Source organism: Crocodylus siamensis, chromosome 8 (assembly GCF_052110815.1).
Source record: "Crocodylus siamensis isolate JL-2025a chromosome 8, ASM5211081v1, whole genome shotgun sequence".
Taxonomy (NCBI): Eukaryota; Metazoa; Chordata; order Crocodylia; family Crocodylidae; genus Crocodylus; species Crocodylus siamensis.
This window is the reverse complement of record NC_143402.1, coordinates 3,377,557-3,392,905: the sequence shown is the minus strand read 5'-3', so window position 1 is coordinate 3,392,905 and position 15,349 is coordinate 3,377,557. Positions and strand designations below refer to the sequence as shown.

At 47.3% G+C, this 15,349-nt stretch overlaps 1 protein-coding gene across 4 annotated transcripts in view; it reads right to left on the bottom strand.

The window, feature by feature from the left end:
- Window positions 1-15,349, bottom strand: part of LOC149858010 (integrator complex subunit 6-like) — a 54,448-nt gene that overhangs the window by 27,166 nt on the left and 11,933 nt on the right. For all 4 annotated transcript variants that reach the window (XR_016443879.1, XR_016443880.1, XM_090060467.1 and 1 more), the window contains exon 3: window positions 544-693. Coding sequence is in view for 2 of the 4 variants with exons in the window: in XM_090060467.1 (XP_089916593.1) it covers window positions 544-693 (150 nt within the window). In the remaining 2 variants the exon portion in view is untranslated. The remainder of the gene's footprint in view (window positions 1-543; window positions 694-15,349) is intronic.

Below are 15,349 nucleotides of genomic sequence, written 5' to 3'. Positions count from 1 at the left end.
CAAATGTGTTCAAGAAGTTTAACAGTGAGGGGAAAAAATGAACCGTCTTGCTAATGGATGTTTTTGTTTTGTTTTGTTTTTTTGCAGATCTGAACAGATGGTAACAGTTCATTAGAAATGAAACACACTGAGAAAAACAAGTCAGCACAAGTGTAGCAGAGTTTGAAACAGCTATTTGTGAAATACCTGTAGTTTTAAGATTCCAGGCATGTACGTTAGTATGCATGCATGAGCACACCACACTGAACAGATATGCTACATTCATGAACCATTTTCATCTCATTTAAACGAGGCATGAACTATAATTTTTAAAACATCACTGGGTACCCAGATAAGACATGTATACTTTATGAAAATAGGTATTATATTAAAAGCTTGATGAGTATTTTATAGTGTCTGTAAATAACCCTATTGTTTCACCCATACTCCACAGGAACCCATATATTTTAAGGCTTCCACAAAGCAACAATGGTTCTGAAACCTGTTCAATAAAAAGGGAGGAGGAAGTGGAGGGGAGGGGAAGTGAAATTATGTATTATTTACCTGTCCATAATTATCTATTCCAGATACCAATCTATTGAGATTTAACAAGTCAAACGAGGATCTGAGTGCCTGACCAAGGGTGGTGAGTCCAGAAGCTTGCAGATTTTTCAGTTCATTCATGAATGTTGCATGATTTTCCTTCCATCCAGCCTATTATTTAAGAACATTAAAAAAAAAAATGAAAACAAAAAACACACTGTCATTTAGTAGTGACCCTGAAAACCTCAATTGCAAGTTATGACCAGCTCCCTTCTCAAAGACAGGTTACATTTCTCATCAACAGATAAGATTTGGTTGCACTTCTATGGTGCATAAACTTAATCGGAGGACCCGCATGCATTTCCTGCATAACTGTTGCCTGAAGAGCAATATATACATGCAGTGGAAGACAACAAAGTGCATACAGTATTAAACGTTTGGAGTAATTTATGTGTGCATTTAGTTCTCTTTACAAGAGATGCTGCAGATCTGATGCAACTAATACAACTGTTCTGGTGCTGTGAATGTTGGATTAAAAAAAAACAAACCATCAGACAAATGGGGTGTAGAGATCGAAGTTGGACCTTAGAAGTAAGTGGCACAGTGATGAACAAGAGCTGCAAGGAGAGTATAAGGAGCTACACTATAAGGTAAGAGTTGCATTCAACTTGCTCCAGGACTAGGGAAAAAAGCATTGCCACACCTACTGACTCAAGGGCTAAGTCTACCAGTCAGAGCAAAGATCCCCAACGCCACTGTAACGTTGCCCAACTTCTAACTTTACTCAATTACTCAAACCTTCAAAAAAGCACCCAAAACAATGATAACGAGCCAGCTCCAATTCCTTTCATATCCCACAGACACACACTTTTTCTCCTCTCCTGGCATTGCTCTCCCTCCATAATCCTGCCAATGCCACACTGAATATTTTCAAATGCACATTTGTCATCTGCTTTAGCTCCTACCCAATAGTTCCTGCCTACATTTTCTTTTGCCTCTTCACCCTAGCCATTCCCAGCAGCAGGGAAGCCTAGCAGGTTGCTGTCCCGAATCCCTCCAAGACTCGGTCTCACACTAATAGCCAGAGGCTGAAGGCTACAAGTTGCCCAGAACCACAGACTCCTGGCTGTTGTGATGGGGCAAGGAGAACCTGTTTCTACTATTATGCTCCTGCAGTGAGACAGGTGTGGGAGGGTATATAATACTTCTCTCCCCCCAACCTTGGTTTGGTTTCACTCAGCTGTTCAGGAAAATGAAGCTCTAGACAAGGCTGAAAAACTCTGTTCTTTTAGTTTCACTAGTGCCTGTATAACAGGGCCCGAGGTCTGTCCCCAGTGCACCTGTGAATGCCCTTTAAACTGTAATCTAGAGTCGTCCGGCACACGTCTACTCCTAGTCATATGCTTTTCAGAGCAACGTACAGGACACACCTTAGTGAGGACCTCAGGCCTACCAAATGACAAGTGCAAGAGGAAACAGTTGTTGATTGCTGGAGATAGCTGCAGGGAGCATAAGTCTCAACTGAGGAAGGCTCCAAGGTCTTTAAAACTTTCCACGTCTGAAGCAAGACCCTGAGAGACAGGGAGACTGAGTCACTCTATCTTGGATTTTGGCATGCAATTTCTCCTTTCCCAGTTGATTTGTCAGTCAGCAGCATACAGCCTCTCCAGAGTTCTGGCTCTGGAGAAAAATAAGTTTATATACAAAAGTAAATGGATGGAGCAGTGAATAGTGTTGGGGAACACGTCCATCCTACAGAGCTATGTGGATTCTGTAAGAGGCTGGGCTCACTTATACATGCATTTAGCTGTTGGTGTAAAATGTGGCCAGCACCTGCTGGCAAAGAGTGCCCAGCACTGGGTGTAGTCATCCGTCATTAACGGCCAGGGAAATCTTGGCAGGCCCAGAAACTGAGATGCGTCAGGCAGCTTGCAGGCCCTTTTGGGGGAAATACAGGTATTCTAGAGGTTCTGGACACACCAGGAGTTCCTGGAAGGTGCCAGTACAAAGGGCGTTGCTTCACCCAGCAATACAGAAAGGTCTTTCAGAGAAGAGAGAGAGCAGTGCTTCTTTCCTCTGCATCTGGATCCTACGCCTCTGAAACCTGACATGGGTGGTCTGGCCAGGGAACCTCCTCAATTGTGGGAGCTTAAGCAAGTCCTCTGTACCCCTAGAGCAGACATAACCCACATGCACACCCACAGGCCGCTGACTGCACGAAAGCCCATCTGAGCAGTGTAACTCCTACATCTCTGATGGGACAGCTCCTTGGTGGACACCCAGGAAAAGGAGAAGCAGACCTCCTCCTGGCTGATAAGAAGACATCATCTGCCCTTGAGTTTACCAAGTACCAAAGATGTCCTCTCTCTGCTCCCCAACTCCCACTGCCACCCCAGGGTAGTGATAACTCCCAAAGGGGTGACTTTAATATTGGGTCCAGTAGTGGTATGATTTCTGCTTCTTCTCTCCATATCTCAACACCTGGCAGGGGTTGGAGGACTTATTTCTCCCCCTCCCAACATCTTGCTCAGTCTAACCCTGGGGGAGGACTCGGAGGTTTGCCATCAGTTTCACCACCCACATCACTAGCTTTGCTGCCAAGATTAGTGCTTGCTTCAGTACAAGTGTTGATGCTGGGTCTCTCTCTCCACTGCCAACACCCCTACCGTGGGGTCTCAAAAGTGCTTCATCTGCCCAGGCCATTTTGGACCTTGGTTCTTCTGAGCCCAGTGAAAAACTCAGACTATTCAAGGCAGAGCTTCAGCCTCCCACTTCATGACTATCAAGCCAACACTTATTACACTTGCACTATAGGAGTCTTCCCAGCAGAGCAGGCATCTACTCCACAAAGTCCTCATGAAAAAAGTCTGCCATAGGATGGACAGGGATTGGGGCCTGAACTCAAGTGGAAAATTCTGGAGACAGAAGCTGGTGCCCAACGAGGTTCAATGCAGCAGTGACCCGACCAGGCCACAGTTATCAACACAGCAGAGAAGAGAGCACTTCTGAAGAGTCTCAGATTCAAATTCCTAGGGAGTTCCACTTGAGATAAAAACAACAGATTTTTAATACAGGAATCACTGTACAAACCTCTAGCCTGAGTCCTACAGGAGATTGCAATGGCCCTGTCTGTCCTTAAAAAAATACCTACAAATCACTACTTTGTATAGGCTTTCATCCTGCTGTAGCTTGACAAAGCTCACAGCAGTGTCAGTCAACAGACCAGTGCAGATTTTGGAAGTCAGCACCCTGTCTGTAACGCTAGTGTGAGCATAAAGGTATTGTCTTAGAAGCTAGAAACTTCTTTCCAAGTGGCAAAGAGACCCGACGTCACAAACATGAACACAAATGGGATCTTGGGTAACATATATAAGCAGGGGCACCACAGAACTATAGAATAAATGTTGTTTTCTTGTATTTGTTAGATTTTGAATTTCTGAGACAGCATCACATCAATTTAACTAATATCAGGCTCTTAATCAGTAATTAAGAAAGGATGACCTTGCCTTTGAAGTACAGGCCCCAGAATTACATGATCTGAATTATTCCTGGCTCTGCCACAGACCTTATATGGGACTTCCAGTAAAATTCTTCAATTGCTACATGCCTCAGTTTCCACACCTGTAAAGTTAATATTTTGCCTGCCTCCTCCAGGAATTGCAATGTTTGTACAATGTATTTATTAAAAACTGACAAGTGCTTTAAATGTGTCAGATGTAAAGGTCTAAAGTTGTGCACCTTTATCTTTTACTGGACTCCACTGGAAGGGTTGACTGACCCCTTTTTGTATCTTGTCTCTCCATTTTACACCTAGTAAAAGGACTTCTTTTTAAAAGGGAGGAAAGGGACCAGTTATCTAGCCAAGGAAGGCAGACTGAAGAGACCTCCTGAGCTATAGACCCACTTCCTTGCTATCACAGGCAAACATGTCATGCTATGCCTTTCACAATGCTTTAAAAAAAAAACAAAAAAAAACCATGCTTAGTGCTGGAAAGAGGTTGAAGGAACCCCACAGCCTGAGGCATTTCAGGGCTGTTCCAACAGTTTCAATGTAACACAGTGAGAAGTGGATGAATGTTTTTGCATTTCTTGCCAAGAACTGAAAAAGAGCTAGATTGTAGGTTCAGAGTTGCTGACTGTGTACAAGTTTACGTGCTGCCCCTATAGGGCACTATCCTCCAGATCCCAAGTGATGCGATAATGGTATTTTTGATCAGATTTAAAACCTCAAGACATCATTAAAATTCTGAAGTACCAAGATTTATTTCAGCTGGAAAAGGGAGTACAGTGAAGCACAAGCTCTATGTTGTTCCCTCCAGCTGGATGCAGGAAGGAAAGACCTCCTAGGACACTGCCCCGAGTGGAAGTTAATTGTCACGGCTGCTCCCAAGACATTTTTCCAATACACAGCATGGAAGGCAAGCAGCCGTTGTCAGTTGTGTGGAGTGATCAGCCACAGGGCATGTTCTGATGTATTGCAAGTGAATGCAAAGCCACTGACAGCAGCACTCTCAGTACTCCTGGAACTAACCTAATATTTGAGTTACCTTCCATCCTTTGACATCCTGTATCAAGACAGGATCTTGCACTTCAGGTGCTATTTCTAAAAAACCTGCAGCAACTACTGATTTGCATGACAGAGGAGTCTTTGTAAAGTGACAAGGTCAATAATTCATCTCAAAAGTGTCACAGCATATTCTTCTGCCTTTCCCAAGAGTCTGAACAGCACTTACATTTAAGTTCAACTCTCAAATAGTCCACGGTAATGTTGTTATCTCCAAAACAGAAACTTAACACTGAACTAGGGCACAGCATTGCTGTGTACCCAATACAATGCAGATGTAATCCAGCACTTATACCACCCTCACTTTGGACCACCCAAGCAGAATTGAGCCAGACCAGCACATGGATGGGAGATCTCAGAGGAACTATCAAGTACTGACCAAGCACATGTGCCTTTGGAGCAGCAGTAAAATCCCTGAGGTCAGCTTCCTGGCTACCTCTTTCAGAGGTTCAGGGTGCCAAATTCCAATATGGACAATGCACACTGGGCACATATACACAAGATGCTAAAAGCACAGTAGACTAATTTTACTGCACATTAGCACATCACAGCAAAAGCTGTGCTAATGTGCAATAAAAGTAGTCTACTGAGCATCAGCATCATGCAAGAGACATGCATTGGCACTACTGCGCAGCAGCACAAACTATAGGGCATTAAGTCAGTACCTATTACAGGTACTAAAACTTAAATGTGCCATAATTATGGCACGTAATGCACGTGTAGATGTGCCCACTGCCTTCAGTAAATCCTTCATGAAGATTACACGTGTGGCTCCTTTCTGGACCCGGAGCGGAGGAGAGCGCAGCAGTAGTAGCGGCGGCGGCGAGCGGAGCAGCTGAGGGGGCAGCAGCAGCTGATCCCCCTAAGGTAAGTGGGGCTGAGGGACTGAGGGGCCGGCGCAGCTGAACCGGATCCGGAGGGGAAGCCCCCCGGGTCCCTCTTAGCCAAGCCGGTAGGGAGCCGCGCTCCCGAGCCGCGCGAACAGAGCGCGCAAACAGGCGCGGTTTGGAAGAGCGCGCCGGCGTTTGCGCCGGCGGGTGAGCAGGCGGGGCCCAGAGGCTGACCCCTGCTCTGCTAGTAAGGGCAGCAACTGCTGCGATGGTGTCGACACGGAGTTCTGCCAGGGCCCCTGCCCGGGGGGCGCGGCCTTCCCGGGGCTTGTCCGAGGCCTCCACCCAGACGGAGCCCTCGGGGGGGCTGCCGTCCTCCAACCCCCTGGCCTGCGGGAACTGCCCGGCAAGGTCTGGGGGGGCAGGGACTGGGGACTCCTGCACCTGTCCTGTAGGTATCCGCCTTAGGACCCTGGAGGAACGGGTGCGGGAGCTCCTGGAGGAGGTTAGCAGGCTGAGGGGAATCCATGAGGCAGAGGAGGAAATTGATAGGTATTTTCTTTCTCTGCAGGGTGGTACGACAGAGGAGAGGGCAGCCCGGGATGAGCCCTCCACTGCTGAGTGGCAGACGGTCTCCCGCGCCAGGGCTATTAACCATGTTGCGGCACCAGTTCCTCCTGTCCATCTGGAGAGCAGATATGAGGCCCTGGCAGCCCTGGAGGAGGAGGGAGCAGTGGAAGATACCAGGGAGGAGACTCTGCGCACACAATGTCCTGTGCGGGCGGCGGGAGTCAAGAGGCCTAAGAGGAGGAAGCGTCGCGTCATCGTGATTGGTGACTCCATCCTGAGAGGTACGGAGGGCCCCATCTGTCGCCAGGATCCCTCAGCACGTGAGGTCTACTGCCTGCCCGGTGCGAAGATTCAGGATGTGAAGGGGATGCTCCAGTCCATCATCCAGCCCACCGATTATTACCCCATGGTCCTTGTCCATGTGGGTACTAACGATGCGGCCAGGAGAGCCCCTGATCGCCTGATGGAGGACTACCATGCTCTGGGAGGCGTGCTGAGGGAGATGGGCGCACAGGCGGTCTTCTCTTCCATCCTGCCAGTGAGCGGTCGAGGCAGACGCCACGAGATGTGCATAGCGGAGACCAACTGGAGGCTACAGGAATGGTGCTTCGAGGCGGGCTTTGGCTTCCTCAGCCATGACCGGCACATCGTGATGAGAGACATGCTGGGATGGGATGGGCTCCACCTTTCCCCTAAAGGTAAGCGTGTGTTCTCTTCCAGGTTGGTGAACCTCCTTCGGCGGGCTTTAAACTAGGCTCGTCGGGGGAGGAGGAAGATGAGGGCGGAGGAGACGATGAACTACCAGGCCCAGCAACAGCCAGCGAGCCCAGACCAATGGTCAAAAGGGAGAAACAGGTAAGTGATGGGGGACGGGGCATTGCTGAGACTAGGGGGTCAGTGGGCACAACCGTTGGAGGCCTCAAATGCCTCTACACGAATGCTCGAAGTATGGGGAAGAAGCAGGAGGAACTTGTCCTCCTCCTAGCTGTCACCAGCCCTGACATAGTGGGGATCACAGAAACGTGGTGGGACTCATCGCACGACTGGGCGGTGAGTGTCAAGGGCTATAGGCTATACAGGAGGGACAGGATAGGAAGGAAAGGTGGAGGAGTAGCACTCTACATCAAGGAGGAATATACTTCCTCGTTAATCAGCAAGGGGGTAGAGGGGGGGCACTCTGAGGTGCTCTGGGTTAGAGTAAAAGGCAGTCCAGGGGAGAGAGACTTAACGGTGGGAGTCTACTATAGACCTCCCAACCAGGGAGAAGAGCTCGACCAGGAATTCTTAGGTCAGCTCACAGAGGCAGTGAGGGCTAAGGATGTGGTCATCATGGGGGACCTGAACTTCCCAGACATCTGCTGGGAGGAGCAGTCAGCCAAGTCTGATCGCTCACATCGGTTCTTAGCCAGAGTGCAGGACCTCCATCTAACCCAGGAGGTGCACAGTCCCACCAGGGGAGACGCCTTGTTGGACCTGGTGCTGGCCACGGGTGATGACCTGGTGAGGGGGCTGCGGGGGATGGGCCACCTGGGAGACAGTGATCATCGCTTGCTGGAATTCACCATCCAGCGTAAGGTGGCAAAGGGCTGCAGCAAGGCAACAGCCCTAGACTTTAGGAGGGCTGACTTCAACAAGCTAAGGAGGATCGTTGGGGAAGCGCTGAGGACCCAGAGGGGAAGGGAATCAGATGTCGAAGGGGAGTGGTTGCTCCTTAAGGAGACGATCCTCCATGCCAACAGGGAGGTAATCCCAACAAGGGTCAAAGGGAGCAGGAGGGCACATAAACCCCCATGGCTCACTAAGAGCATCCGGGAATGTCTCCTTGCTAAAAGGGAGGCATACACCCAATGGAGAGATGGGGTCATCACCAAGAAGGACTATGTTACAGTCGCCCGAGGATGTAGGGGGGCAGTCAGGAGGGCCAAGGCAGAGATGGAGATAGGACTAGCTTCCCGGATTGGGGACAATAAGAAGTCCTTCTTCAAATACATAGGGGGTAAAAAGAGGGTCCCGGGTAATGTGGGGCCCCTGCAGGACACGATGGGCAACTTAGTCATCACGCCAGATGACAAAGCTAACATATTTAACGATTTCTTTGCCTCTGTCTTCCTAAGTAGGGACCAGTTCAGCCACCTCCCTCTGCTGGGCCCCCCTCGGGCCCCGGGAGAGACACGCCTGGGCCAGGGGTTAGCGAGGAGTTAGTTAGGGTACTTCTGGAGAGGCTGGACGTGTTCAAGTCCGCTGGTCCGGACGATCTTCACCCTAGGGTTCTACAGGAACTGGCCGAGGTCATTGCGGGACCCCTGGCGCGGCTCTGTGAGCACTCGTGGTGCTCTGGTGAGGTGCCGGAGGACTGGAAGAGGGCCAATGTGGTCCCTATCTTCAAAAAGGGAAAAAAAGAGGACCCGGGAAATTACAGGCCAGTTAGTCTTACCTCAATCCCGGGTAAGCTCTTTGAAAAAATTCTCCTGGCACACATCCAGGAGGGCCTTGCGGGGGAATGCATGCTCAGGGGCAACCAACAGGGGTTCATCAGTGGCAGGTCTTGTCAGACCAACCTGGTGGCCTTTTACGATCAGGTCACCAAATCATTAGACGCAGGGGTTGCTGTGGATGTAGTCTTTCTGGAATTCCGGAAGGCTTTCGACACTGTCTCTCACCCTGTCCTCATCAAAAAGCTGGGAGACTGTGGTGTCGATGCCCACACGGTCAAATGGGTCGCCAACTGGTTAGAGGGCCGCACCCAGAGGGTGGTAGTGGATGGGTTCTTCTCGACCTGGAAGGACGTGGGCAGTGGGGCTCCGCAGGGCTCGGTCCTCAGGCCCGCACTGTTCAACATCTTCATCAGTGACTTGGATGAGGGGGTAGAAAGCACCCTGTTCAAGTTTGCTGATGACACTAAGATGTGGGGGGATGTGGGTGCACTAGAAGGGTGCAATAGGCTACAAGCTGACCTTGACAGGTTGCAACGGTGGGCGGATGAGAATAGGATGGTGTTTAACACGGATAAGTGCAAGGTGTTGCACATGGGGAGGAAGAACCGGCACCATACTTACAGGTTGGGGAACTCCCCTCTTGCCAGCACGGAGACGGAAAAGGATCTTGGAGTCGTCATTGACTCCACGATGAACATGGGCCGGCAGTGTGGGGAGGCAGTCAAGAAAGCCAACCGTACCCTGTCATGCATCCACAGATGCATCTCGAGCAGGTCCAGGGAGGTGATCCTCCCCCTCTATGCGGCACTGGTCAGGCTGCAGCTGGAGTACTGCATCCAGTTCTGGGCGCCGCACTTCAAGAGGGACGTGGACAATATGGAAAGAGTTCAGAGGAGGGCCACTCGTATGATCAGGGGTCAGCAGGGCAGGCCTTATGAGGAGAGGCTACGGGACCTGAACCTGTTTAGCCTCCACAAGAGAAGGTTAAGGGGGGACCTTGTGGCCTGCTACAAACTGGTCAGGGGGGATCAGCGGGTATTGGGGGAGTCCCTGTTCCCCCGTGCGCTGCCAGGAGTGACCAGGAATAACGGTCACAAGCTGGCGGAGGGTAAGTTTAGATTAGATATTAGGAGGCGCTACTTCACAGTCAGGGCGGCTAGGGCCTGGAACCGGCTTCCAGGGGAAGTGGTGCAGGCTCCTAGCCTGGGGATTTTTAAAAGGAAGTTAGATAAGCACCTTGCCGGGGTCATCTGACCCCGGTGCTCTTTCCTGCCAAGGCAGGGGGTCGGACTAGATGATCTACCTAGGTCCCTTCCGACTCTAGCTACTATGATACTATGATACTATTAAGGAGAAATTAGCTAAGACCATTTTGCTGAACCCACACTCAAACAGCTGCTTCTTTCATTGCAGTGATAATATCGGAGTTGAGATACCAGTGTGAGGGAGGAAATATTTTCAGCAGTACCCAACATTCAGATCACTAGCTACTCTTATTTCCTAGCCACAACAGGAAGAATTAAGAATGAAGCCTCATCTCTAACAAAGTGCAAGATCTTTTTAGATGAAATAATATACACATTAAAAAAAAAAAAAAGGAAACAAACAGTGATTTTGGTAGAGTGATTACACAATGCAAACAACCAAGTCAGTGCAGGTATGCAATATACACGACAGCATGAGGAATTATTGGTCACGAGCTGACAGTTTCCCAGGCCCTGAAAGAGCCAACGCAAGGTCTTTGGGGCATGGACTGTGTTAAGAATATTCATGCTGGGGTTTTAAAGACTCACCCATTAGGAAGATAACAGCAGACAAGATTGTTCAAAGGACTGCAGTGGAGGGCATCTGTTTATTTCTAACTCATCAATTAGCTGAATTCAGCTCAGGTAGGAAGTATGCAGGGTTGGATGTGGGGAGGATGGTGCAGTGGTGTGGCCGCATTTCCTTCCAACTCTGTAGCACACACAGTGAAGTCTCCATCACTGGTTGAGCCCCTCCTGTGCCAGCACATTCTTCACTGCACTCCCCTTTTGAAAAATCCTAGATCCACTCCTTGCGGATCCAAAATCTTCCACCATGAAATGGCTACTAATTGGCCTTCATGAAATAAGTCGGTTTCCCCCCTCCATCCCCTGATATACAACTGGACATTCCCCAAGAGAAGCCCTAGCTGAATTGCAAAAAGAGGGTCAAAAAACTGACCAGACTGCAACAACACTTGTGAAAGGGCTAGCAACAGCTTCTGCAGAACAGGACTGCAGTACCTTAGTAGGGCACAGCCTCAGCTGTACCTGCTCTGTAGGGACAGAAGTTATCTACAGTCAGTCTCACACTCTACGCAAGTGCCAACATTAAATTTCAAAACCAAATTTAAAAACCCACATGTACTTGAAAGCGTTTGGTCTCACATTCATAGAGTTCCTAAAATAAACTGCAGCTACATGAAGCTGAGCTACCTTAAAGAGCTTTTTTCTTTTAACCAGAGAAGCTTTAAATTAAAGAGTACTTGTTTTACCCCAAAATATCAAAAAACGAGTCAAGTTTAAGGTTCACCCTCCCCTACAACTCCGTGCACTCAATGCTTTACACAAAAAAAGAAACCCTGATACATGCCTAATGCCTTAATTTGGTGCTTTCCAAAAAAGACTAGCTTGACTTCTACTTCTTCTAATAACAGCATGGCCAAATGAAGGAAGCAGCATATTTTTGAGTGTTTTGCAATTTCTAAGGGTATAAGTTATAGCTGTGTTGGTCTAAAGACATAGGTAGACAAGGTTTTTTGGGTAAATGTAATATCTTTTATTAGATCAACTAAGTAGTTGGAAAAATTCTAGCCATTTAACTAAACTAAAGGCTAAAGTTTTGGAACAAAGTAGTGCCCCCTGAAACCAGGACTAGATTGCTTCAGATTTATAAAACCTAGATGTTCTATATTTTTCTTTAAAAGCAATTCAAACAGAATAATCCTGGAAAAGTGCTCATTAAACAACAGCAAAACAAAATTTCTTTCATCTTACACCCCTTTTACTGAAGCAATGAAGATATTGTTTCTATGGAGGACATTAAAAGTATCAAGACTAGCAGCACCAAAAAAACATTTCTATAACATGGCTCTCCAGCTGCCTCTAACATAGTGAAGTAATTGTGAAAACCTGTGGCTTTTAAAAAGAATTCTAGGGGTTGAAATCGGGGCTGAGATAGAGAAAAAGAAACCCACACAATTCATCATTCCAGCTAGATTCACTCAGTTGGAAGATTCCTGCAGAAATAATCTATGTAACCACCCCTGTGCACTGGGGCCAGCGGCAGGGCGCACACACTCCAGCATGATTAGTATTCTATAATCCTTCCCAATTTCACATGGCTGCTAAAGTTGCTTTCAGAAAAATACAGCTATAAAGGAAAGTCAGTTCACCTGTGCAGAGTACTTGCATCTCCTGATGAAGGTGAGACACAGTAAGAGGGCATTAGTCAGGGAAAGGAAGGAAGGATACAGGGGCATGCAACCAATAATCAAGTAAAAAATCCCATGAACTTGTCTATTTTTGAAATTTTAAACACTACCAAAACGCTCCTCCAAGTTAGACAATTTGGAGCCAGAGTCACACGTGTCAGTCTGCTATCATACAGGAACTCATTGTTCACTTATGTCAAGAACATACGATTCTGGAGTTTTCAGTCATCATCTCCCTGTGCTGAGAACATGGTTTTAGACACCGCAACGTACTAAAGGAAGTACCGCACCTAGTTCCACAGGAACGCAAACCGCTGCCAAACAAGCTAGCTCTAGCTAAAACAGAGGGGGCTCCAGGATCACTCCACCGAAATGCATCACCTTGTCAGACATCCGTTTGTAAAGTTCCTATCCAGCTCTCAATCTTCAATAACCCAGTCTCCCTGTACTCAAATTCCCTAAAAAGCTTCAGCCTTAACGATCTTAATTATTCTACTAGCTGTGCTCATGCTGGTTGTAGGTCATTCTATAGCCTACAAATCCCATTTGCATTTCCAGGTCATCTTACCAGGGGGAAATAATTTACAATACGCAAGTGGCCCGGACTTATGAAATGGCCCCCTAACCATTTGGTTTTCAAACTGAAGCTTTTGAAATCTCAGCAAGCCAGGAACTGTTTTGATACTGAGATTCAAGCTCAGGAAAACTCATGGCAAGGCTTGAACACAGCTACCAGGACATGTACTAATCTAGAGAAGTAAGCCTACTAGAGACAACGTACATAAAGAGGACCCCATTTCTTTTTCAGACTTGGCTCAGCATATTTAATCTTTTGGTTCGAGAAGGTAAAAGTTCCAGTTTGAACCTTGCCGCCCTTTTTATCCTGGTGGATTAGACATGAAACAACTGTGGATCTTTTCACTACCCAGGCTGCAACTAAATTCTGCCTCCACAGGTAGCAGGTCATACTTCACAACTTCACGCGGTCAGTCGCTTCCCAATATCACCTGTGTCACCAGCCTCCTATAAAGTGTAGTCCTCCTATGATCAGGACATTGCCTGTGGGCTTTACATCCAACAGCAAGTTAATACACAATTACTACAGAAAGTTTATTCCCAAGGTGACCTATTAAGTGAGCTAATGATAATTAGGGTCCTACCAAAACTGAAGAGGCAGATAGGTGGTTTTGCAGGGCAATCACAGTGCTTGCCACCAGTTTGGTGGCTTATCATGGCAAGCCCCTTGCCACCAATTGGCAGAGAAGAGCAGGGCCACACAAGGCAGAGAGGCTGGGCCACAGCAGCAGCTGGCTCCCACTGAGGAGCCAGCATTTTATTTTTCGTAAGTTATTTTAGTAATATCTTCCCCTCCAGCAATTCTATGCAAAGTTGCAGAACCCCCATTTTTCAGTGTTTATGGAAATGGCAAAAATCACAATTCAAGTAGGTCATAAGTAACAATCCTGAGCCCTGAACACAGTAATGTCTACCCATTCCTTAGAAGAAAAGATGGACAAGTTCAGGCAAAGAGGGGTCTCTCTCCACCATTAGCACTGAATTACTTTCAAAAGCAGACAGAGGTAGCAAGAACTGATTTTCAGTTTAAGGTCCTTATCCCCTCCTGTCCCCCTACCCCTGGCAAGCGCTCAGCTCAGACTACACCACCATGGTCAGCTCCAGCACTGGCTTGCCACCCTGCAGCACCATGCCACTGCATTTCATTGCAAAACAGAAGACCTGAAACAAAAGACCCTGTTGTAATTTTTCCACCTTTTTAACATAAAACTTAAATAAACAGCAACTTTATTTCAATGAAGCATGTTTCTTCTGGTAACAACTGAGGTCTTTCCTCCCCTCTGCTCAAAAAACCACATAAACTGCTCAAAGAGATATTTAAAACTACCACCAGAACATCGTCAGATATGGGAGGGTTTTCTGAGACAGCCAGCCCAAGCAGACTTGCCACTGAACATACCAGGCTTCTTACCAGAAAGGAAGTCAGATGCATGTCCTCTGCCTCCCCATGGCAGCTCTTTTCAGACACTATAGCTCCTTCCCATACCAGACTTATGTTTTTTGGCTCATGGGATACAGAGTTCAGGACCTTTCCCCCTCAAAACCCACTCCCTTCTCCAGAAAGAGGCAGAACTTAAATATCTTCCATCTAAGATGTAAAGCCTGCAGAAAGATGATTCAGATATAAAAAGCAGGCCAAAAGCAATTTTAATATAGCGTAAGTATTGGGTGCTGTGATTGACAGCCAGTGAATAAGCTCCATCCCAGAACCAATGACTTTTTTTAATCTTACTACTTTTTAAATCTTAACTGTACTTTCCCCAGGTAAGTTTTCCGCGTCTCAAGAAACTCTCCAAGAAAACAACAAAAAGCAACAAAAAGCATGCAGCCCTGGACACAGCAACAAAAAGCATGCAGCCCTGTAGGCTTGAGTGAGGCCTAGCATGCATGGAAAATAATTTCCATCCCATGGAATTAGTGTTAACCTACAATATTTGTGAAAACAACCCAGCATGCACTACTGCAGGACGGGTTCTCTATGCTTTTTAACAGACTTTTCTACCTCACCTGAACTTGCTTCCCTCCATTAAACTTTAACTGTAGTAAGACCTGAAAGAAAAAAAAGGCTCCCATCAAGCTGTAAAGTGGAAATGTCTATCACTTCTCCAGCTCTGTGACTTGTCTGTAATTTGCATTACTGTTGTCTATACCAAGGAATTTCAAAAGTGACTAGCTGTGCATTACAGTTTTCCAGAACATCAAGTACACAATACTCTGATTCAGGTTTACTTATTGTCCCATGGGAGAGGCTGTTCCCAGGGTTAGTCTGAAGTCATGCAAAAGGCAGGACAGGGTGACTGACACCTTACAGACACGAGCTTTCACTTGCAAGTGAGTCTATTTCATCACTTTTATTTTAAAAAAAAAAAAAAAAGAGCAAACACCCTTTTGATTC